Here is a 24,775-nt window from a genome sequence, read left to right on the forward strand (position 1 = left end):
GGAAATGAATATTATTTGATTCTTACCATGTGCTGTCCATTTCATGAACATTATTTGATTCTTACCATGTGCTAAGAACAGAGTCAGGTAGAAATCCACAGAAATTGCACTAGTAAATATACACAATGCCGATTGTTCAGAATGCATTGATAAATAGCAATACCTCCAAAAAGTTTTGTTTGTTGAAAAATAAAACTTAAACTTTGCTTCGTCAAGCAGTTTCTGAGAAGCGCAAGAACACAGATGCAAACTGTGTAATCAGAATTTACTTTATAAAGAGCAGTTATTGTGTTTGTAGTGTTATCTATGAGTATTCCAGACTAATTCCATTTACCTACAAGGCTAAGTTCATACTCAGCAAAAAGTAAGATAAAAGAATATATATTAATTTAAAGGTAACATAATGGCACCCAACTGAGTTACATGCAACAATAAGCGACCTAACTAGATTCCAGATCATCTACCAACATGAAAAAGCCCTGATGTTGAATGATCAAACTTTTTGGTCATGCAGTGAACCTACTGGAAAAACCCATACGCAACTACAACGATATAAGAGAGATTTTTCTAAAAAATTTCCAATTTAACGTAGAAAAAGCAAAGGCTTTTCGTTTCAACAGTCCTAAGGCGATAATTGACTTTCACGAGAGCACCCGACTTTTTGGGGGTATGCAGACTTCCTACGACTTGCTCTGGTGTGCATGGCAAAAATGGCATGACACCTACCTGGTCATATGGCGCCTAGAGAGAGCAATGGCATACTCGGCCACCACTGTCTTGCCGGCAGATGTGTGGGCGGCCACAAAGACCGATTCCCTCCGCTCGAGGTGAACGATGGCTTTCTTCTGGAACGTGTCCAGCTCAAATGGCCACTGCAGCAGGATGACAAGAACAGACAGCACGACCATTCATAGGAACGACAACTACAGCAGTAGCTTCAGTCATCAAGGAATTACTAAGCGTCTGCATGCTCCATAACAGCGGTTCTCGACCATTATTGGTTCGCGGACCCCTTGTGGGTCGATAGAGATAATGGAGGACCCCGTTTGAGATTAATGGGAAGGCAATTCCGAAAGTTTATTATGATAATGATTTAATAAATGGATATAACTAAGTGACTGTGTGGAGTATACCGTATTTACTCGCACAATGAACACACTCGCGTAATGAACGCACCCCCCAAGTCGGCTCTCAAAATTTTGACTTTTTTTTTTTTTTTCACTCGCGTAATAAACGCACCCCCAACTCGGAGGTCAAAATTTTGACCGCCTCCCCCCACGCGCGCGAAATGAATGCACTTTTCTATTCTGGTGCAGCAAGGTCGCGAATGCATGGGCAGCGTGGGCGAACAAAACGCCTTGTAAAAGGCGTTAAAAAAATTCGCAAAGATCCAAGGAAGCAAGAAAAAAAACACGGAGAGTAGCTTTTTTTTTTTTTTTTTTTGCACAGCGCAGTCTGGATTTTTGGCTCGCGCGCCGCCGCGCGCAAGGAAGTAAGAAAGAGAAGCGGAGAAGCGCTCTAAGCGAACGAAACAGCTTGCAAAAGGCGGCAGAAAAAAAACAACAAAAAAACACAAAACTAAAAAAAAAACTAAAAAAAGCCTTTTTTTTTTTCTTTTCACAGCGCAGTTTGGTTATCGGGGGTCGCACGCCGCGCACAAGGAGGTAAGAAAGAGGAGCAGAGAAGCCCTCTAAGCAAACGAAACAGCTTGCGAACGGCGGAAAAAAAAAAAACCCACCGAACTGAGAAACAAACAAAAGAAAAAAAGAAGCTTTTTTTTCTTCCTTTTTTTTTTTTTTTTTTTTTTTTTTTTTTTTTTTTTTTTTTTGCACAGCGCAGTTTGGTTACGGGTAGGGATGCCGCGAACTTTTTTCGAATCGAAGTTTCGATGATCGAATCAAGCGGTTCGAAAGGTTCGAAAGATTTCGATTTTTCGAATTGTCTATATCGTAAAATTCGACGGAGGTCGAATTTTCGAACTTGTGAAGCTAAGAAGTTCAACGCTTTTCGACCGTCAAACTTATTAAGCTAAAAAATTCGATCTTTTTCGAACTTTCGACCTTTTTGTGCTGCAAGGTTCGATGCTTGTCGAACTTTCGAACTTGACTGACCAAAAAATCAATGAATATCGAACTTTCGAACTTATTTACCAAGAGAATTCGAAAAGTTTCGAACTTTCGAATTCTGAAAAGTCAGAAGGTCGACGAACCTCGAACTTTTAGGGTAAAAGTTCGACGTTCGTCGAACTTCGAAAGACCGGCGGACGGTTTCATTTAATTTCAAGCAGTGGGGTACATTCGTAATTTTTTTTCTCGAACTTTTACACGCGGTGCTGCGTTCCTTACGAAAGACAATGTCGTTTTTTTCAATGTTTTGGCATGCTTAGGTTTAAAGAAATAAATCCCCGAAGGGGCGAGGAAGGACGACGGGTTTTTGACGATTATCGTTTGTGCCAGATTTGAAGCACGCTGCAGCCGGAGCTATTTATGGTAGACATGTTATACTTTTTTTAAGAATGATCTATGTTTAGCCTAGGTAAGTGCCGTCTTAAGATGTGGTTATTGTTATTCAACGTGAGTTTCGAAGAAATGTCAAACATGTATCTGTATGCAATTATGACCTAAACTTGATATTTATTTTCGTCTAAGTTGTTTGAGGTATCACATTTAAATTAACACCACAGACAGTACATATCATTGCCATCTGCACAATAAAAAATAATATATTTATTGTTTTTTTTCACGTTAAGGAATAAATTAACTCATGGGAGAAGATTTCTAATAGTGTTCAAGTTCAGCACGTCATTAAAAGAAAACTTTTTTTTTTTTTTCGCTTCACGTTCCTGGGACGTGTTTCTTGTAGCCTGTACACATTTTGGTAAAAGAAACTTGTTTCGAAGTTCTGAACCTCTGAATATGCAAGAATAGAACACTTCCGACGAATTCTTGATAGTTTTTTTTTCTCCTGCTTTTTATTCCCACATTTATTCTTTTTTTTTTTTTTTTTTTTGCTATCGGCACAGGTATTTAGGTCGAAAAGACAACTTTGATCTTCTGAACCACTAAGCATGTGACGAGTAGTGCCTTCTGACAACGAGTTTCTAACAGTGACCATCTACGCAACGTTTATGCACTGAAGAGCGACAGTAGCTATACATATGCATAAATAATTTCAGATCAAAATAAGCTCGACCACGCCCTCTTTCCCCGTATTGTTTTCTTTGACAGTCTGAAATACCTGCAAGGGGGAGAAGGAGGCTGAAGCACCCCCCCCCCCCCCCCCCCGCTACCCTCTTTCCCCCTGTTTTTCCTCTTCCGACGCCACTTGTATGGTAGAACGCTCCTCGACCTCGAGTTGTGTCGGCTTTTGTGCTTTTTGCGAGGCGATTCCTCCGTCCCAGAAAATAAACCTCTAGGACAATTATAAACTTCACCGGATCGGATTACTACCAGCGTGCAAGGGGTGGCGAGGTAGTTTGCCAGGTCGCTTCAAGGTTTTTCTGAGCCTCAACCTCCTGCTCGCCCCTGACCATTCCGAACTGGATGAGTCTCGTAAAACAGTGTGTTCGTGCAATCACTACAGTGTAATGCAGGTTAAAGACCCCCCCCCCCCCCCCCCCCCCCCCCCCGGGGCTGGCGGTCACAATTCTGCACTGGCAAATATTCTAGCACGTCCGCGACACTCGTCGTCTCATTTAATTGCCCGACCAACTTCGCAGAATCTAGATGTCACACCCTAACTTTTCTAAACTTGATTTTGTGAAAACCAGTGAGTCGTGAAAACGTTATTTGAAACTGACTGTGGAAAAACTTGAAAATCGGACTTCGAACTTTGAAAAATTAAACTAGAAAGAAATTCAAAATCTTCAAAGTTTTTTTTTTTTTTTTTTTAATTTAGCGTTAAAAGAGAAGCGAAACCTTCGAACTTTATGCAGAAAGAAATTCGAAATCTTCGAATTGTTCGAACTTCATGTCTATAAAAATTCGAAGCGTTCAAAGTTTTCGAATTTTTTCCCAAAGAATTTCGAAATCTTCGAATTTATCGAACCTGAAGGAAAAAAATATTCGAAATATTCGAATTCGAAATTTTAGAAACCGTGAAAGCTTCGAAATTTTCGAATTCGAAACTCTGCTGTGGTCAAAAGTTGCGAATTTTTCGAATTCGAACCTCGGTCGGTACGAAAATATCGAAATTTTTCGAAATCGAACCTCAGTTCGCTTTGCAAATATCGAAACCTTTCGAAATCGAACCTAGGGTGGTTCGCGACATCCCTAGTTACGGGGGGTCGCGCGCCCCGCGCAAGGAGACGAGAAAGATAAGCGGAGAGCCCTCGCCTAAGCAACGCCTAAGCAAACAAAACAGCTTGCGAAAGGCAGCGAAAAAAAAAAACCCAAGGAACTAAATAAAAACAACAAAGTAGTTTTTTCTTTTTTTGCACAGCTTAGTTTGGTTACAGGGTCGGGCGCCGCGCGCAAAGAGATAAGAAGTTACTTCGATTTTTCAAGGTAAAAGGTCCGTTCATTATGCGAGTAAATACGGACGCAAAAATTTTACTTCGCGTAATGAACGCCCCCCTCAACTTTGCATCGATTTTTCGGAGAAAAAAAAGTGCGTTCATTCTGCGAGTAAATACGGTACTTCTATCATTGACATACACACGAGAAAACTCACGCGAGAATTCGAACATTTCTTCTCAATTGAACAAAGAAATAAAACTTTCATTGCTGGATCTAACTGGTGAGGCACGGCTTCATGGACCCCTAAAATGCCTTCGCAGAATACACAGGGTCAGCGGACCCCAATTGAAAGCCGCTGCTCCATAAGAAACCTCAAACTAGGAATACTAATAAAAGAACAGGCAACTATCACCATTCTGAAACACAGCTACTAATTTAATTTACAAAGTCCCTTCTATACATATGTTAAAGGGATGCTGAACCAAAATCTGGATTCCACAAAACACGCAGCAAAAGCGTACAACGGGATGCTACAAACAACAAAACATCACTCATACAGCGATATCTCGAACGGATGACCGTATTTTTTCACAAAAAGGAGGCGCATTTGACAGAAATGTTCACGTCATGTTTTTCCGCGAAGGAAGGGGAACAGCCTCACGCCTACTCCGCTTCGCCGCTTTGAGGGGGCGAAGCAGAAGAGAGGAGGAAACAAGATATCTTCACGTCACGTGCCTTGTCGGCCTGGTTCAATCTCAACCTCTTTTTCCAAAAATATGGCCGTCCATTCGAGATATCGCCTTACGAGTAGTGTTGTAGGGATTGTAGCGTCCCGCCTACAACTCCTGCATTGTTTTCTTTTAATCCAAATTTCGGTTCACCATCCCTTTAACCCTTCTGATGGTTACAAACACCTCTACCAAAAAGAAAATAGGAACAGAGACCTACAAATTACCCTGGGTGACCCCAGGGCAGTTCAAAATGTTGAGTGTGGTTGTACATATTTGTTTGCTATTTCTAATCTCAGATTTATTATGGAGTGAATGCACAGCTTGTCTGTGTATTCTCCCTTTCATTGTCTGCCTATGGTTCTAGCACTTTTTAATAGAGATTTGAATTACTTATACACACCCTCAGGCCTATAGCCACGATTTTTTTTCGAGAATAGGAACTATAGTCAGTTGCAACCTAAGAACGAAGGGCGAGGGTAAGACGGGCCGGGGAGGAGGAAGCAGACGGAACGCTGGAGAAGAGAGGGGGAAACCACCTTCTCTCTTTAGCGTTCCGTCTGCTTCCTCCTCCCCGGCCCGTCTTATCCTCGCCCTTCGTTCTGTGGTTGCAACGAACTATAACTAGTTAAAGCCCCGCCCCCCCCCCCCCCCCCTCCTCTGCCTCGCCAAAAACAAATAGTGAGTACGGCACTACAAGATGTAAAACACAAGGTAGAAAATAGAGATCATTTCGTTTGACATCCATGCAGCAGCACTGAAGAGACCCTCTCACCGCCAAACTTTCTAGGGAGGGGGAAGCAAGCCTCTAGCCCCCCCCCCCGACTGCGGGTCTGCATACTCGAGAATTTATGATTCTGTTTGTGCATTGAATTGAAACAATCAGACTGCTTTGTTATTCCTATAAGATGCAGCAAGTCTCTGAACTCAATGGTAAGGGTAAAGCATAAATATCTTCATCTGGCATCAATGCACAGTCTTTCACAAGACTGAAAAACACGCAGGTAGTGCAACTTGCAACAAAGTTGTGTAGCCTCTCACACGTTTTATAGGCAAAAACGTGGACAGAAATGCCAGTGCAGAGCACCTTGAATGCAGGGTCTGGCACCTGCTCCTTGAAATCCAGCATGGGCTTGGAGATGTCCACCTGCTCTGCCCACTCCAAGCGCACCTTGGGTTCGGTCGTCACGTGGCTGATGTCAAGCACTGCCGTCACCGGTTCCTGAGGATGCAAGCAAAGCAGGTTTAAAGCCAAGAGAAATTGACAAAGGCAAGCAATTGCAAAGAAGGTAAGGCAAAGGTCCTCAGCAGACAAGTGGAGTAGATGCAATAGGAAGCAGTGGCATAGCCAGGGGAGGGGCCTATTGGGGCTTTGACCCCCTCCCCCCCCACCCCAGAATCCAGCAGACCCTACACTGAACCAGCGCCCCCCCCCCCCCCCCTTTCCCTGAAAGAAAAAAAAAAAATCCAGGCTATGCTACTAATAAAAAGCCCCAAAAAAAAAAAGAGCCAAGAAGTTAGTTTAAAGCAGAGGCTACCAAAGGAGGCAGCCAACAGAAATTTGAAATGAAATGGTGCATTCTAGTTAACTTGCTCACCAGTGGCAGCTGCTTCATAAACTCAACATCATCCAGCAGTCCCACACTGGCTTGTTTATTTTCCTGAGGCAAGAAAAAACAAACATGTTTAGTATAAAATTAATATCTTTAAAATCTATCTTCAGAAAATATTTTCAAATCTGCAACACAAAAAAAAAAAAGCACGACCACTGCAAATGAGTTCCACACTTCTAATTAACAGAACAAACAGCTTTTTAGATTGTCAGCACAACTTTCCAAGAGTGTACAGGCAGGCTGTCTAGCAAATTATCATTTTGAAATTCCCCGACTTTTCCAGGTTCTCCCCGACAATTTCTGGTGAAATTCCCTGACCACTGTAGAGGCGGTTAAATATATAAGACCATTACAACACAAGGCATTGAGCATTGAGCACTGTGAGGATCATTTTGCACGGGTCCAAGTTGCACATTCCGAAATATTCGGGTTTGCCCAGTCCGGATGAAACGAGCACTTGCCGCTGACATTGTCAGTGAAGAGGCCACTTCCGGAAACACGATGAAAACACGACGCTCAACCACACGCGTCAATAACCGAATGACAGCATGGCCGCCAGATGCACACCTTCAGATACCTTCCGAAAGTGTGCAGAAAGAAAAGGCTCGGATTAAATTGGGGTCTGCGGCTTTCCCTTTTGTTACTAAAGCTAGTAGATCTAACTGGATCCAGCCTGGTGTTGCACCCTCAATCCAATCTAATACAAGGCTTGGACTGGATTTGTCGGCTGTTCTCTTTGCATCGGGCAGCACACTTCACATCCGGTGAGCAGAACTCGCACTCCGCTCAAAGCAGAATTTATTGCCTATTTTTCTTGCCCCAAGTCCTCAAGCCTTGCTCAGGGCGCTCGATGGCGTTTCCGGCTCATTTTCCCTGACTGGGCTCACTTTTTGACAATATCCCAGACAATTCCCCAATTTTTCCCGGTAACTAAAATTTTCCTTAGAATTCCCGGTTTTCCCGGTCGCTAGACACCCTGACAGGAATCTGAAAAGCTCAATTCTTGCCAATCCCAATTTGGCATTCTGCCACTCGCGAAAAAAATACACAATACCTGGCATCACATTTGATAGAAGCAGAAACAGAACCTCCAAGTATTAGTAAGTATTTCAGGTTCCTTTATTTTTTTCTAAATCATGCCCTTTACTTTGTCTCACAGATGCACGAAAGTGCCATAGTGAGATAGCTTTGGGCAATGCTATAAAAACTCTGAATGGGACAATGGGGCCCGTTCCCCGTAGTTGACACCATTCATCACCTTGTATTCGTAATCATGGACTTTGTAAGCCACCATTTTCCCACTGAAAGCTTAAAAAAAATCGCTCACAACTTTTGAACAGGACAACGGTTAGTTTTGAAACTTTGGCATCCGGTATGAATTGCTAGTACTACATTTGGGCGGAGACTAAGTGCTTGGCAATGTACAGTTTATTTCTGAAATATGTGAAAGCTTACCATAAAATATTGAGCATCTGCACATTCCCTACCAAGTGCCCACCCCAAAATTTTGCAACATCTGAAAAAATATGCACAGTAGATATATAGGTAAAATTAATGACCTAACAAGCGCTCATTCCCCAATTTTCACGATTATCTTGATATTTTGAGTAGGCGCTTGCTCGGTATTTTACGGTAAGTACTCACTCAGCTTCTGTCAAAGAGACAGAAGTTTTCCTTGCCCACCAAACATATTCTGTTTGATGTGCAATGTTTTGTATTAAATTACATTCTATAGTCCTGTCCGGGTTATTAATAGGATAAGTGTCCCACTCGCAGCATGCATTTATCACTTTCCTTTACAGCTTCTGTTTGTGTATCAAGGCACTGACCTTGTTTCGAGGCCTATCATCCATTTCTTGTGGCTCCCCAGCTGACAAGACGTCTGCCAGATTGAGCACATGCCGTACGGAAAACTCTTCCTCGGGAGCTGCTGACTCAACACTAAAGGTCATGCCTTCTTCAAAACCTGGCGGAACAGTCGACAAACCTGGACAGAGGAGGAAACAGAACAGAAACAGTTTGGGCTTCTTCTCTCACACAAGCAAGCATTGAAGACTTCTGCTATTGGATACACACCATTTACAAAGTCTACAGCTGATTCACCGTTTTCTGGACATTCTTCCTCAATAAATACCTGGAAAGAAAGCAAAGATGTTGAAGTGCTCCAGAACCGGCTGTTGTTTCTGGTCCCCTATAAACAGTTGGTTGTGTTCTGGGAATCGAGGAGCACTTGGTGTAGATACACAGTACATCCAACACTGGTTGGTGAGAAAAAAAAATCTGCAGGCAGAACAGACATTCAATAAAGAGCAGTTAACTGTAGTTGTGAAAGAGGAAGATATATTAAATTCAATCTTTCCACTCGCAAAATTATTTAGAGCGATGCTATATGCACTACGTAGTGCACTTTGGACGGAAATTGCTATATGCACTACGCTGAGAGCTCATGCCGCTCGGGCCACCCTTTTTCGAACTGCGCGTGTATCCCTGGGGAGCTCGTTAACCCAGCCCCCCGCCTGCGTTCACGCCGCTTCGCGGCGACAGTATGCGGCTGCTAATTAGAAAAGTTAACCAGTACACGCCGCTTCGCGGCGTCCAGCCGGCAACCCAAGCCCCGCTGTCCCCGATCTGCGAAGTCTGCGAAGTTTCGTCGACAACATTCGGCGTTTTTTTTTTTTAGTGTTCATCGCAAAAAAGAAATATAAATATCGCCAAATGCCTCGTCAAAACAACGTTCAAGAAAAAAAGAAAAAAAAAGGTAGGATCACCGCGATTCGAACCTGCGTCCACTTGCATATGAAGCGGACACGCTAACCCCTACGCTATGCCACCGGTTGGAAAGCTCGTGATCATTCATTTTATACGAGACAAACGTAGTGCATATAGCAATTTCCGGCCGAGCTGCACTCCGGAGTGCATATAGCATTACTCAATTATTTATTCCTTTGAATGGCCTTGGTGTAAAGAAAAAGCAGCTCAAACCTCGTTATATCCTTCGAGGGTACCAGTTGCGAGGTTCCTGCGGACCCGAAGTTCCGAAGGAGTGGCCGAAACATCGCAAGACAACAGCGATTTCACGTCGGGTGGAGCCGAAAAGTGTCTGTTTCGAAACAAAAAGAACGCGAAATTAAGCCCCGTCAACAGTTCGGACCACACAGAGTTGAGACACAACTGACCTTTGAGTGCTTTCAACGCTGTGTACCGATAAATTGTCCGCTATTTCCTCCAGAATTTCGAGAATCTGTGTCTCGGCGTCTGGTACGACGGGGGGTATGCCGAACGGGAACTGGCGACAGAAGCAAATCCGAATTTGAGAGACGTGCAGCTTGAAAAGTTTTGGGTGTGCGTGGAACCTTGAAAGGCGTTATGACACTCACCGGCGAATCGAGCAAGTCTATGCCACTGCTGGGTTCGACGTCCACGTCTTTGCCTCCCCAGAGCTCTTGAAAACGCAAATGCTGGGGAAGATGCTCCATGATAACTTCGGAGAGCGCGCCTGAAATTTCCACCGTAACTTGATCACCGATGTGCAAGACAGAGTCGAACAGCCATGCTACACGGGAAAACTTAAACGAAGTTTAACAATGGCTTAAAGTTTAAAAATGTCTACTCCTTTGTTAGAAAATTGTGAGTTTAGATGTGCAAAACTTACCGCGTCAGCTGTTTTACAAAAGCCGAACCTGCAACGCGAGAACCTCACCAACACCCACCGCAAAAGTTGCTCGTATGCACTTACCCGAGCCCGAGCTGCAGGCGAGAGCGCAAACTTCAGTAGTTTAGTCTACTCATCGATGTCATCAAATGCCTAGCTAAATTCCTCTTAAAACCGGGAGAGTACACGATCAATCAGAAAACGATAAATTTAGAGCGAAGGCGAACGACTGCCGCGCCGGCCATGATTGACCCAGCGTTGCAAACATAAAGTACGGAACGCACTAGAAATGACTAGCGGCATATTTTAATTTCTTGACCTGTTGACCCATCTTCACCGTCTAAATCAAAACAAAATAGAAAAGCGAGTACAAATTTCGTCAACAGTAATTTGGTAGTTTCATTTACTTTGTGGAATTTTAAAGCACATTATCATCATTGCAGATAACATGCAAATGAAATCCCTGGAAATTTGTAACTTGGACGCAGATCAAAACCACTCTCAACCTCTTTGATCAAAACACGTTGGGTGCTATTCCGAAGAGATGAAGTTACGTGTCATTACAATTTGTTTTAGTTTCATCAGAGAGCAGAGCACATTAAAAAAAATGGCCCATTGGCTGCAGGCATCAGCTGATTGTAGAACCCTCAACCACTTGAACTGTTCTGGAATCTATGCGGAACGCAAGTTCGTCTGCTTCTTGCACAGGGGTTGCGATGACGTCAGAACGTCGAGCTCTTATTAGCCGTTTGAAAAAAATGATGGGTAGACTTTAAGGCGTCTAGCGTTAAAGTCTACTCACTATCCTTTCAATTAAAGCCAATCAGAGCTCAGCGTCATTCTGACGTCACCACAACTCCTGCGCAGGAAGCAGACGACTTGCTGTCCACATAAGAATTAACATGCACCAAGAGTTTAAGCTTTTTCGAACAAATAAACACAGACCAGTAGTTCATACGAAAATCAACTTCCAGTTTTAATCGTATGTCAGACGGCTAGTAATATACACATATATGCAATATAGTACACCTATATACAACTGCACAGATGCAGCGTGTGATCCATGAGATGACCAGTCCTGCAAACGAAGTAACGTTTCTCGGCAGGTGCGGAGCAGGATTGTGGCAAGTTTTTGCGTTCCTTGTGTACCGCTCGTAGTAAAAAAAAAAAAAAAAAAGATTTTGGGTTACACCCAGACACCGGATTGAAAAAAGAAACACAAAACTGTCAATAAATAGAGAGCGCAGTCCTCCTCTTCGAGCGCTGGATGCGTGTGACCTTATTTACATGGAGCTGCCAAGCACTGGAGATGCACAACATTGTAGAAAAGATTCCACAGTCTCTTGCTTCCTGTACACGTTTGCACACCACCGTTCGAGTTTTGCAAATGCACGGAGACGCTGCTGCACCGTTTCCATAGTCCTTTTTTTCCTGTACACATCTGCAGTTGGCACGCTGATTGCTATTGCAGCGGAGGTCCATTGACGCCCGGATGCAGGAAGGAACACGAGGTTCCGAATCTGCAGGTTGACGTCATGTAGTATTTGCAGGGTACCCTGGGAGTTCTCATCCTCGAATCTATAAGAAGAGAAAAAAACACACACACATAATTAGTATCTTTATTTAATTTATACACCTAAATAAAAACAAAATCCAGATCATAAACTAAAAAAAAAAAAAGATGCTTAGGCTCTGGCCAAGTTTTCATGAACTAAGAATTCGTCACAATTGAGTTTTTGAATTAAAAGAGGCTCCCAACGGAAGCAATGCCCGCTAAATTACATGTGTCCATGATGGCATACAGGTTGGTGGCGCAGCCAAAAAAACGGATTGTTAAGTAACAAGCCAGGCGAATGCATCCCAAGCAACCAGAAGCTGCAAAATGGGCAGTACAAAACAACTAAACTAAAACCCAATGCTTTCCCTTTGAAGTGCACTGCAGCGCCCTAACGAAACAAAAAAAGTTAAATTTTATTCCCACGGCAGACTTCCGAGAACCGCATTATGCTAGAAAATTCCAAATTGGCCCACTCATTCACTTAGCCCCACCAAAAAGAGAGGAAAGAGCACTCACTGCGTCCTCCGCCATGCGGGGGCATGTTTCCCCGTGCCATGTCCATCATGTGCTGGACGGCAGAGCCCATCGGGGGGGGCGGGGCACCCCCTCCCATGCCCATGGGGGGTCCGCCACCGCCCATGCCCGGTGGTGGGCCCCTGAAGAAGTCGCCCTCCGCCCCCATGGGGGGCATCATGCCCCAGTCACCGCCGCCGCCTCCGTTGCCTCCTCCGTGGCCCATGGGCATGCCCATGTTGGGGAAGCCACCACCCCCTGACATTGACACAGGTGGACCCATCATGTTCATACCTGCAAAAAAGGGTGGGAAGGAAGTTAGAAACGTGACAAAGGTAGGAGGGAGAAGCCAGACGATGTGACGTTCCCATTAAAGCCCAACCTACAAAAGTTTTTCCGCAGGTAGGAAAATCCTCTTCGCCAACCCTATTCATTTCCCCCTCTCCCACTACTATCTTGGTTGCAGGGGGACTCCGTTTGTTGTTGCATCTTGGGGCTGGATAAGCCGGGATAAGGTCCTGGCTTATCCAGCCCCTAGATGCAGCAACAAAAGGCAGGAAGCAAGAGGCATGGTGCAACAACAAAATTCAGGAAGCAGTTTTCAGTCCTCTGGAGATGTCAAAACAGTCAGTGACTGATCAAAATAATCTTAGCTAAGCTTCCTGACACTGCATCTAAAGCACAAGAAGTTGCATTTCGAGTATAGTATTTTTCCAGTTTAGGCACTAGTATTAGAGTGGATCTGGGGCTTTTATTGATGCATAACTTTGGGACAAACATTCTCTAGGACGTCTGCTATTTTTTACGGGGTTTGTGGGGCTTCTGTTCTGCCTCGGGGCAACAGTGCCAAGACCAAGAGGGGTTTCCCAGCTGCCAACCGAGAGAGATAGGTGTTCCTTGAGACTGTAAAGCTCGAGAACCCCTGCGTAGGTTATTCGGTGTCTCCAGACCGACCTAAAGAGTGCAACGCCAACAAAGCGCACTCACCCTGACCCTGCATGTTGTTGGGGTGCATGAAGTTGGGCGGCCCATTCTGGCACTGGGGGTCTCCCCCGAGGAGGTTCCCGCCGCCGCCGCCCATGTGCATTGGGGGACCCTGCATGTCCGGCATCATCGACTGCGGCGGCATCTGGCCCTGCATCTGCCCCGGCATGGGGCCCTGGTGGTGCTGTTGTCCCGGCATGCGCACGTGGCCCCCAGGCATCATGTGCCCCTGGGGTGCCTGGCCGCCCTGCTGCGGCGGCCCCTGGGGCCCGCCCTGGGTCTTGGACGCAATCGAAAGGACCAGGTTTGAGAGGATCGAGGGTAGGCTGCTTGCTTTGGGGACCTCCATGTTGGAGTAGTCCAGCGTGGCGCTCGGGCTGTTCTCCTGCGAGACAAACGGAGTCACCAGGTCAGAGCCGACTTCGATGCTTTAACCTAAAAGGGCATATCAAGAATCCTCGTTTAAAAGAAATGCCAAACGAATAAGATAGTACTCACGTCTTCGAGCGGAATCTGCTTCGGCTCCTGACCGGACACCTGTTCTGCGTCGGGTTCGTAAGGAGAGTCCGGAATCCTGAAAAAAGACAAAAAAAAAAACGCAATCAGAATGGGCTATTTCACGCTCAAAACTCTGCGGTAAATAAATGCCACTTTAGCGCTGATCACAAAAAAAAATGAACTCTTAAAAAATACCTAATGCAAATCCAAATGTTTTCGCTGCCAAGGTATATTACGTTCTATACGGTTACGGTAGAAGCACACGACTCGCAGTATTTTATCTCAGGCATGCACGCTTCCCCGTGCATGCCTCGTAAAAACGCCGCACAGGCGAGTGGATCACGCTTGCATCTCAGCACTCCTCGACCAAATTTCAAAATTTACTCAACCTCTCTCCAGTAAACGTACTATACCATCCCATTGAAAAACCTACTCGCATTCAGTGTGACTCTACTCTACTTGCATGACCAGAGGGAAGAACTTGGATGTACTAGAGCAAGGTTTTAAACAAGTCTTGATCCTTTGTTAAACTATGTGTACATTGAATGTACGCATAATTTAACGAGGCTTTAAAACCGAATTTCCCAATGGTGCATCTGACCCCGACTGCTCCATAAAAAATACCACACTGCACACGAAGCAAACGCACGAGTAAACACCGTCCCTTCAGACACACGGGCAGGAGGTCGCGGTGCGGTGCCCTGAACGAGTCTCGAAGCGTGTTCGGCGTCCTATTCTGCCCATGCATCGAAAGTGGTCCCAAGTGGACATCACAAATCCGTGATGTCGCGATCCGTTGTAGGACGTCGCAATCGTGACAGTTGGCCATAAAAGTTCCAGAAAACAGCACAAGAAAAATGCAAGCGTTGCCGTCATCGTCGTTGCGTACCAACTTGAGGCGGCGAACCAGGCGTCTGCCACATACGCTACAGCTGCTGCTACGCCACGAGGATCGTGGCCAGCAAAACTGCGACACTTTTACGATGACGTCGGGTGGAGACTGAGGTTGTGTTCCAAAATTTACTCGATCTTACTCCAGAGTAAAGACCCGTTCACACTCTTGCAACCGAGTATGACCGAGAGAGACCAGACCGGTTTTTAAGCCTCTTGCGATCTCTTAGGACCAGCTCTGCTGCCTCGCATCCGGTCCTAAGAAGTCGCTCTCAGTCGTACTCGGTCGCAAAAGTGTGAACGGGCCTTAAGGGTTTCGTACCCTTGGTGTTTTAAAACCTACCCGCATCCAGCGTTTTTCAATCTGTGCTGTCGCGTGATACAATCCGCCGGAGTGACTCGGATCCATTTGGGTAAGATTTGGAACTCAGCCTGAGAGACCCCTTTTGAGGATTCGGTAAACACCCCAGTCGGGGATGCGTTCCAGGAGCCACAGTTTCAGGGGTGCACTCACATGTCTTTGGAGAAGTAGATCTCCTGCAGGGTCTTCTGCTGCCTGAGCTTCTGCACCTCCTTCTCGTGGCTGCCGCTGCCCGGCTCAGCCAAGGGCTCGGGGCGCTCCAGCAGCCGGGGCATCCGGTAGGGCAGTGCCTCCTCCATCCGGTCCCCCATCATGCGCCGGGCGGTCTCCACCACCTGCCGCTCCCGCTTCATCTCCAGTGTCTTCAGGTCCCCAAAGTTCTGCATGTTGTTTACATTCACTGCGGGGAAGAAACAAAGGGGAGCGTATAAGAGTCGGCCAAGTCTCAAACGGTGGGTGCTTGCAGAGGGTTTCCGAACCACAACAACACAAAAACACTTTAGTCACTCCGGATAAATCAGTCAAGGTGGTTCCACATGCCGTGACACAAGAAGCAAGTGTGGCACAAAGTTGTAAAACCTTTTAAAGCGAGTCCACTTTAACGACCAAAACAAAAAGCCGACTCAACTCACCCCTCTCTGTCTCGTCCAGGTCGAAGAAGTGGAACTGCTTGAGCTTGCTCTCCTCCACCCACCGCACCGTCTTCTTTGTCTTCTTCCTCGTCATAGAGAGGATCGACGCAGGCCTGTCCGACGCCGGCTTGTCCGACCCCGCACTGGCATCTCCCGCTCCCACCTCTACCTCTTCCTCCTTCTTCTCCACCATCTCCTCCTCCTTCTCGGCAGTGCCCTCCTCTTCCTCCCCCGTCGGAGTCGGAGGCGAGTCCCCCTCGGGCGACGCTGCACTCTCTTCCGCCCCTTCCTTTTCAGACGCCTCCTCTTTCCCCTCCTTTGCCTGCCCTCTCTTCCTCCTCTTCACCCTCTTCCCGATGTCCTCCTCCTCTTCTGCCGCCTCTGCCCCTTCCCCAGTCTCCAAGGTGTCCTTATAAAATTGGAACTTGGGAGCAACGGGCGGCGGGCTCGTGGGGGAATTGCTCGTCGGCGGTGTGGCGCCCTTCTCCTTGGCATTGGTCGGCGTTGCGGGACTACCGCCAGCAGCCGAGTTCTTGCGCTTCCGCTTCCCCGGCACGGCGGGCACAACGGGCACGGCCGTCAGCGCGTCCATGAACCCGCCATCCTCCTGCAGAACATGCACTGGCTTGGGTGCAATCAGCCGGATGCCCGGCCCCGCGGCCTCCTTGCCATCCCCACCCATCGACACGAGACTGGAGGGCTTCACCCGGCGCTCCGCGTGAACAGTGGGCGCCAGCCGCTGCCGCGCAGACAGCAGGGCGTTCTTGTCCACGGCGGGGCGCACCACCTTCTTGGCTCCCGCCTTGACCGGAGGCGGCAGCGGCGACTCCTCAAGGCCGGTCGACCGGAAGCGCGTCTGGAAAGTTTTCACAGTCTTCGGGCGGTCCTGTGCCTTGGGTTTCTTGGGTGCAACGGGGCTCTCCCTGGGCGTGGGCGGGCTGTCCTTGCCGGCCGGCCCCGTCCTCGTGGACGGATGCACGGGGGTGGTGTTACCCTTGGGGGCAATCTGCTCCTGGGGGCTCTCGTCTTGCGAGCCTTTCGAGCGCTCCCGCTTGAGCGCACCCTTGAGAGGGGCAGCCGGCGCACCGACTGGGGACTTCTTCTTCTTCTTGGCGCCCGGTTCTGAACAAAGCAAAATAAGGGCCTCATTTAGGAATGACGCTGCAAAAATTGTGCTACTTTCCACCACAGTAAGTACTCCGCCTAAAACTGCAAGTTAGTTTGTTCTAGAGACCATCTGTCCCTATAAAGGTTCATGGCTCACACAAGTAACAAATTATAGCAGAGTCGGAGAGCCAAGTAGAAAAGGCTACCGCCGATTGCATGACGATGGAGATGGAGCCTTTTAGGTCAATGACCGAAATAGAAAAAGAAAGAAAAAAAAAAAGAAGTTTGTTTTGATATTTGTAGTTTGCGCTCATTGCATCTCAGCAGATTGTTGTTTCTAAATATTCCCTTCCTGCATAATAATGGCGCAAAAACCATGCCAATAAAACAAGTGGCAGACTGACCGGCAGTGTCCTTGACAGGCTTGACGGCCTCTTTCGAGTCTCCCTTGATGAGTTTCATCCAGCCAGTGACCACCTTCTCGGCCATGAGCCGCACCTCTTCGCTCGAACACTTGGTCAGTCCCTTGATCAGCTTGGGGCTGCTGTTCTCTTTCAGCCGCTCCAAGGACATGGGAAGGACCTGCAGAACACAGAGACACAGTTCAGAATCGCTCTCCGTGCCGTCATTGGACAGGCAAACTGCCAATAAGAAACCAGTGGGCTTTGCCCATAAAACATAAATTGTGACAAACTTCCTCCTTTGCCGGTCGTAAATTAAAGCAAGAAAGCACCATTGTCGGTGACAGGGAAAGAATGCAGTAGTAGATGCCCCAGCACGCACTCATTGTCATCCACCGGGCATTGGTTGCACATGCAGTGAAGCGTCATGAAAGGCAGAAAGCTTGAGCTGGAGGCGCAGCATTTACTGGGTTCTTGACCCGTCACCGACTATACACACGATGACAATTGATCGATCGAGCAAACAGTCACTCATCTAGGGGAGAGACCAAATGAGGAGCCAGGATGTTTACATCATAATAGACTGGGACCTAAAACAAAGGGACGTTAACACTGGTGCACCAGCTTCTTGGTCCAGGACACTCCGCCAAGTTGTATCCATCAAAGTGGCTGTACTAATTAGTTTGCATTGACCGTCGAAACACAATGTTAGTCGGAAATTACAGACAACTAAGGCAGTGATTACAGCTCAGAAGCTTGCGCCTTCTGTCCGTCTATACTTCATCAACCGTTGTTCAGTTACCAAATTTGGCTCGCAACACCGGGACGTAATGTCACAGTTGCCGTAGCCTCCGAGCTTCTGTCACCAGTTTTAAGCAATTCTTTGGCGCTGTTGCAAAGAGCGAACAGGTGTGGGGACAATAATGAGAACAGACCCAAGGAGGTACAGATACTCGCAATGATCGGAGGAGGCACTTTGAACAGGAAAGGGCAACTACCTGGCACAGCTTGAGCAGCTCCAGAAGGAATGGCCGGTTGTCGGCAGTCTTGGCTTCCTGCAGCCACATGTGGATTGTGGACCATCCGTCCAGGTCCAAGAACACCTCCAGGATGTCGGACGAGGTGGCTCGCAGCACGTTGCAGTAGATGCATCGGCTCACCAGCTTCCGCGAGAACTTCTTCATCAAACTGCGTGCATCAAGACAGATTCATGCTTTTGGAAGCATACGGGACGTATGAAAGCAGCTAGATGAAGGACGTTTAGGAGATGCACAAAAAGCACGCAACACAATTTACGCGGTTTGGTAGTTTCCATTCAAGTCGTTAAACCGGCCGCATTAGTCAACGAAACGAATGGTTAATCGGTTTGCAGGCCAGCACTGAATGCTTCTTGGCCGCTGCTTTTCATGCATCTGCCTACGAACTGAATGAGGGTGCTCACAAGAAACATCCTAAAAAGTACAGGCTATAAATAGTTAATGAAAAACTCAAATGACCTCCAAGGATATATTTTTAAAAAAATATAGAAGAGGGGGTTAGGTGAATAACAAGGTGAGCAAGGTCATTCTGTTCACTAAAGAGAGTGAACATTTATGTTTCTTGTGAGAAAAGTTTCCAGCTAAAAGAACCCCAAAATCCCCATTCCACAAGATCCCAAGACAAATGTGATGCCCTCAATCGTTCCTTTATATATATATATATTGGATTCAATTCAGTACACAAGTTTAGTAGCACACAAATGTCATAGAATCATGTGTAATTGTCATACACATAGTCCGGAGAGTTCAGATTATTGTGGCACAGAACTGCTGCTCTCAAGAGTGCACAGACATTTTATACCCTTTCCCCTCCATGCAGCTAAGTCAGTCCACGTCACTTCTGCAAGTCCTCATTGGCACTTCAATGTATGCCAAGGTTTCTGTTCAGGCTATTTTCAATAGATAACTTCAAAGTGTTTTTTTTTTGTTTGTTTGTTTTTTAAGCAAAGCAGGACCTGGGTTAAATATTTTGGTAGACTGACAAAATAAACAACTCACACAGTGTTTTTTTTTTTTCTTACAAACCTTTATTCTTTCACGACAAACCACACAATGATACATGTAACTGGAAAAAAATAAAACACAGCTTAGAAAAATGAAAGAAAATATAAAGCCCTAGAAGCAGGGGGCAGTATTACGCAAGAAAATGTAAGCAATACTACACTAAGCCCAAGCCTCCTACAACATGTTGATCTCGTCATGCAATCTCAGTTTCGCATTGCACAACTCTGCCTCATAGGAAACCCCCACACATACTATAAACAACAGTATATTTGCAGGCTTACTGCTACTTTGTGAACCCCCATTATACTCCGTTCACCCCAAAGCCGAGACTGCGGTGGAACCGACGTCACAGACTGTGCACAGAGAATTTGAAATAAATCTCACGCCATCAATATTGCTCAAAACATTTTTTTCGCATAAAATTCATTTTTTGACACGCGTGTCCCAACCAGACTGTTTTTTCGCCTAAAATTTATTTTTTGACACGCAAGTCCCAAGCAAACTGCTTTAAAAAAAAAAAAAACTTTTGTTTCTCTTTAGTGCTTTTTAGGGGTGAAAAGAGTATAGTGCCAACTTTTCTGAATATTTCGCAGGAATTAAATTACACAATCCAAAGTAAGCAGATTCATGAACCCAATGTATTAAATACCGCAGAAAAGACATTGATGTCATCAATTTTTTTGCGGCTACCTGATTTGAGAAAGTTGCCTCACCAGGGAATATAAGTGTACAAACATCGTGCAAACGCATGGGTTAATGTCTAAGCCACTGTTTACATCTGGTTGCATGAAACCTATTTGAAGAATGTGTTTACAAAATAGCTGATAAGGATATAAGGTATACGAGGGAGATGCACAATATTTATGCCTACACTACAACAATAATACAGGTTTGTTTCACTGCAAGCTTGCTTAGAGGTGAAGATAATGTGGAACTATACTAGAAACAAAAAGCCCCTATGAAATGTGCACCGCAGTGGATGCCAGCACAACAATTCACTACTTTATCGGACTTTAACAACCCCAATTATATACCCTCGTTTTATCTGAAAAACTGTGCCTTGCTTCTTGCTTTGTACAACCCCACCCCTCATGCAATACTCCCTTATGGGGAAATTTGAGGTAAATAACCGAAATAAAATATAAACTTTACATTGAAGAGAAAAAAAAGACCAGCACTCATTCTCCCCCTAGTATTGTACACACTGCACTTCTATATTAGTAACAGTAAACAGCAGAAAGTCCTTCTCGAGCAAATCCTTTATGCTTTAGGAAACTACATTACAATAATGCCCACCAATAAGTTGGGAGGGGAGGAGAGGAAGGGGGGGTAATGTTGCATAGCACATGGTGCTCACTTGGGTATGTGGTAAAATGGGGTGCAAATAATATATTATGTCTGCTTATATACCCATTGCAACTCAAGAAGATAGGGCAAGGGTAAGGACGGCCGGGGAGGGGGAAGCAGACGGAATGCTGGAGGGAGAAACCTCCTCCTCTCTAGCATTTTGTCTGCTTCCTCCTCCACAGCCTTCCTTTCCCTCACCCTACCTTGAGTTGCAACGGACTATAGTCACTTGGTATAATAACCACTTCTCGCATCTGATAGACTGAGAGAAAAAAATACATAGTTCTGGAGACATTGAAAAAATACACCTATTTTTAATCACGGGTAGTGGTGGTCAAGTCGCACTAGAATGGTGTCAAGAACCAAGTGTGGTACATAGCCAAGAACTGTGTCAGCTCCAAAGTGTGGCACATATTTTTAATTTTTTGCCCTCCCCGTCTTAAAGGGGTACTTCAACGAAATATACCAGTCGTGTTCAGAAATAGGCTCAATATGATCCACAACATCTGTAAATGACAATCGCACGTTTGTATTTTGAGCCTGGTGGCTGTATTTTTCGTTATTAAATCGACACACTCTGGCAAGCGCTCAGAGAGCAGCCAGCAGGAGAGCACATGACATCTGCCACAATCATGACATAAATTGTTTCCGGACGAGCAAAGCTGCAGCGAGGCTGACATCGAGAGGATGTCCTAGCCGTTCCAGATTCCAAAGCTGCTTTTGTATGAATTTTGAGCAACTGGTTAATCTGCTATAATCTTGTGGAGGAACAATAGCGACGTCTGGGACACACAAAAGAGTGTCCCTGTGAGAGGGATGTTCCTCCTTCCCCTCTTCTCTTGTTGTTGCCGGAAGTGAGACAGTTATTGTAACTACCTGTCAAGGTTCCTAGACGGACATTACAATTAGGGTGCCCTTTGCTAATCGTTTAATTTGTTTTAAAATTCCCTTTCGTGTCTTTTTCAATGAGAGATTGGTATGTCTGATGTGATACTACATTCTTGAACACTAATAGACTAACAAATAAGCGCCGAAAATTCGTTGTAGTATTAGGCACTGTTTTACTTTGAAGAATGCTACCCTCAGTTTCTGAATATCTTGAATTTAGACAGCTTCCAATATGGGAATAGGTGACCGTCAAAGCGAAGCCATTAACTTCCTGCATGGGTGTCCTTACAGTTGGGCTACAGGAAAGCACAACAGTTGACTGTCAAGTGCACTTAGCAGATTTAATCTATCATAATAAAATGGAGCTACTAGATTAAATCAGACCGATCATCACAAGCTTCAATCTTTCAAAGTACTTTGATTTGTCTTTTAAACAAAAGTCTGGTTATTACTGCATTGATTGGTTTCATTGAAAATATAGCTGTTAAGAAGGATGTGTTAGAAGCAAAATTGTTGAAGTACATGAATCTTATTTTAAAAGGTTAACCTTATGTGCTGTAGTTCGCTAAAAAGCTGGCTAGCAAAATCGTTTTTTGCCTAGCAGAAGACCTTTCTCCACTGTTCTCACATCTTTCCTCCACTTTGGGAGCTTTTTATATATTTTTTTTTAAGAATTTATTAAAATGTTAGCTTGTAAATGATGAAAATAATATCTGGAGAGAGGGAACAAGGGTGACAAAGGACAAACACGAGTCTCCAAACACAGCTAGGTGACTGGTGCATGACCGAAAAAATCTGCCTGGTCCGGGTATCTCACCAGGGACCTCTGCATTTCCAGTGGAGCGCTCTGGACTAACCAGGAGTTAGACGTCAGTAGAACAAACGGGTTTTATCAGCTGCCACCTGTCTACACGAACAAAGGTGAATGGCCTGCATTTTAAGGTCACGATAACGCAATTAATGGAAAGCTGCAAGCGAGCTGGACAAGAATGGCTAAAATAATCCCTTAAAAAGGGGAACAAGGGAGACAAAAGGACAAACACAAATCTCCATAATGCAACTAGGTGACGGGTGCGCGACCAAAAAGATCCATCTGGTCCTGGTATCGAACCAGGGACCTCTCCATTTCCAGTAGAGCGCTCTACTAACCGAGCTAACCAGGAGTTAGCTCAGTTGGTTTCTAGTTTGATACCAGGACCAGACAGATTTTTTTCGGTTGCACACCAGTCACCTAGTGTTTGGAGAATTGTGTTTCTCCTTTGTCCCCCTTTTCCAGGGAATATTTTCGTCATTCTTATTTAGCTCACTTGCACCTTTGCATTACACAGAAGCTGAAACACTCCTTGAAAACAATGAGCAAGAGGTCAATTCTGGCATATTTTTATCCCATGAATCTGAATATCACGTTTGTTTTCCCCAAAGATGTAACAGAACGAGAGATAACGCGAAAACCCTCCGACCAGTCGCGACGCCAAACTAGGATCTTTGGGCCGCCAAGCACTCGAGTGGGCAGCGCGTGCAATTTCAAGCTTGCTAGGAATATTTTTCCACGCTGACACCAGTCATGGCACCTCTTTCTGACCTTGAAAATAGCAAGAGTGCACATGGACGAGACCGTAGCGAATCGAATCGAAGTTTGCCGCCTATGATTGGGTAGAGGAGGAAGGGAAAGGAGGATGGGGGCGTGCGATTGATCACCTTTCAACGTGCCCCCTTTGCATCCATGTAAACCACACCCGTGTGTATCTTAATTTCCCATTCTTTTTTGTTTTCTTCAATACTGGCTGCAAGTAATAACTTCCCCCCTCTGAAGTTTTTTTTTATATACTAGTATGTTATTTTATTTGTCCTCAGCGCTTATGCTTAGAGGGGAAATCAAGTAAATAACATCTGTAAGAATTCAGGGGCAGTTTCTTCCTGTCTGGCTGTGAATGTATATTTAAAATACATTTTACTCAATGCACTTCTATATTAGCTTACAGAATTAACTAGATGAGACAGGGGATGGCATCTGTGCAGTGCCTGAAAATCAGCCGAGATTTTTTATTTTGTTTCTCGCATTGTTTTATGGAGCTAAAGTGCAACAAAAGTAAATACTGTCGCCATTACATTATGAATATGCTCATAAATTGAAGGATTCACTACATGTACCTGCAAATGTTTGGTAACCGTAATTTCATTCTTTTTACAATTTAACTTGCCACAGTTGTCCAAACAGAAGGCTGTCATGGCTTCGTAATTGACTATATTTTTTTACTGTAACCTTTATTACTTTCAAATTCTCTCTAGAGGACATAGAAGAAAAATTTAGTGTCCAATTTTTGCATGCCTAAATTTGTTTTTATTTGTCCAAATAAAAGCTTATTTCTCACTTTAGACAATTTAAGGCAGACATTAGTCATTCCAGATATTGGCAAGACAGCCCAAGAGGTAAATTATTTTTAAGTGTAAGGGCTCTAAAGCAGACAGCAGGGCTCACTCATTTGTTACACATGCAAGACAAATTACGCCCATCACACCATACAGCACCAACTAGTGAGCACTTTTATGGCAGCCATCAAAGTGGCATTGCTACCACCTATTTTTGCCATGACACAACCACAATATGATGTCCAAGAACACCAAACTCCTGATTGGAGCCACTTTCAAGCCACAGATGAACAGGAAAAGTGGTTAAGTTCCTTCCTCTATTTTATGAATGCCCAACACCAATGGACAGCTTACAAACTCTTGTTACATGCATCAGAGTTGCTATTTGTTTTGCTCCAGTGGAATTATTTTTAATTAAGTTCAGATAATATGAAGGTTTCCCCTTTTATTTTAGATGGTCGCTTAACATCGATCAGGAATGCACAAATCACATGCCAAAGAATTAAATTTTAACGATTAAAGCTATAATTTTTATTATCTTTGCATCCAAGCAAAAGCAGTGTTGCGGCTTCTCTTGGGAAGTAGGCACAGGTCCTCCACGTCATTAGACTTTCGCGAAGTGGCTACGCCCAAAATAAACAAATTCGTGTAAATGACCAGCAAAAAAAAAAAAAAAAATCGGCTTGTTTAAATTAAGAAAATAATACACCAAAAACTCAAAGTAAAAAAAAAA

At 45.1% G+C, this 24,775-nt stretch overlaps 2 protein-coding genes across 2 annotated transcripts in view; both read right to left on the reverse strand.

Moving 5' to 3' along the window:
• Window positions 1-10,702, reverse strand: part of LOC8040444 (helicase SKI2W) — a 44,941-nt gene extending 34,239 nt beyond the window's left edge. Inside the window, exons 1-8 of the mRNA XM_029976530.4 lie at window positions 10,176-10,702; window positions 9,975-10,084; window positions 9,781-9,898; window positions 8,875-8,932; window positions 8,628-8,785; window positions 6,784-6,846; window positions 6,273-6,407; window positions 727-872 (exon numbers count right to left, since the gene is read on the reverse strand). Coding sequence (XP_029832390.2) covers window positions 727-872; window positions 6,273-6,407; window positions 6,784-6,846; window positions 8,628-8,785; window positions 8,875-8,932; window positions 9,781-9,898; window positions 9,975-10,084; window positions 10,176-10,274 — 887 coding nt within the window. The 5' untranslated portion in view covers window positions 10,275-10,702. The remainder of the gene's footprint in view (window positions 1-726; window positions 873-6,272; window positions 6,408-6,783; window positions 6,847-8,627; window positions 8,786-8,874; window positions 8,933-9,780; window positions 9,899-9,974; window positions 10,085-10,175) is intronic.
• Window positions 10,703-11,610: 908 nt separating this feature from the next.
• LOC115316971 (serine/threonine-protein phosphatase 1 regulatory subunit 10) overlaps window positions 11,611-24,775 on the reverse strand; it is a 42,523-nt gene continuing 29,358 nt past the window's right edge. Inside the window, exons 5-12 of the mRNA XM_029976533.4 lie at window positions 18,394-18,583; window positions 17,399-17,576; window positions 15,888-17,009; window positions 15,409-15,655; window positions 14,004-14,079; window positions 13,509-13,890; window positions 12,525-12,815; window positions 11,611-12,028 (exon numbers count right to left, since the gene is read on the reverse strand). Coding sequence (XP_029832393.2) covers window positions 11,913-12,028; window positions 12,525-12,815; window positions 13,509-13,890; window positions 14,004-14,079; window positions 15,409-15,655; window positions 15,888-17,009; window positions 17,399-17,576; window positions 18,394-18,583 — 2,602 coding nt within the window. The 3' untranslated portion in view covers window positions 11,611-11,912. The remainder of the gene's footprint in view (window positions 12,029-12,524; window positions 12,816-13,508; window positions 13,891-14,003; window positions 14,080-15,408; window positions 15,656-15,887; window positions 17,010-17,398; window positions 17,577-18,393; window positions 18,584-24,775) is intronic.

Source organism: Ixodes scapularis, unplaced genomic scaffold (assembly GCF_016920785.2).
Source record: "Ixodes scapularis isolate PalLabHiFi unplaced genomic scaffold, ASM1692078v2 PGA_scaffold3__209_contigs__length_174095766, whole genome shotgun sequence".
NCBI lineage: Eukaryota > Metazoa > Arthropoda > Arachnida > Ixodida > Ixodidae > Ixodes > Ixodes scapularis.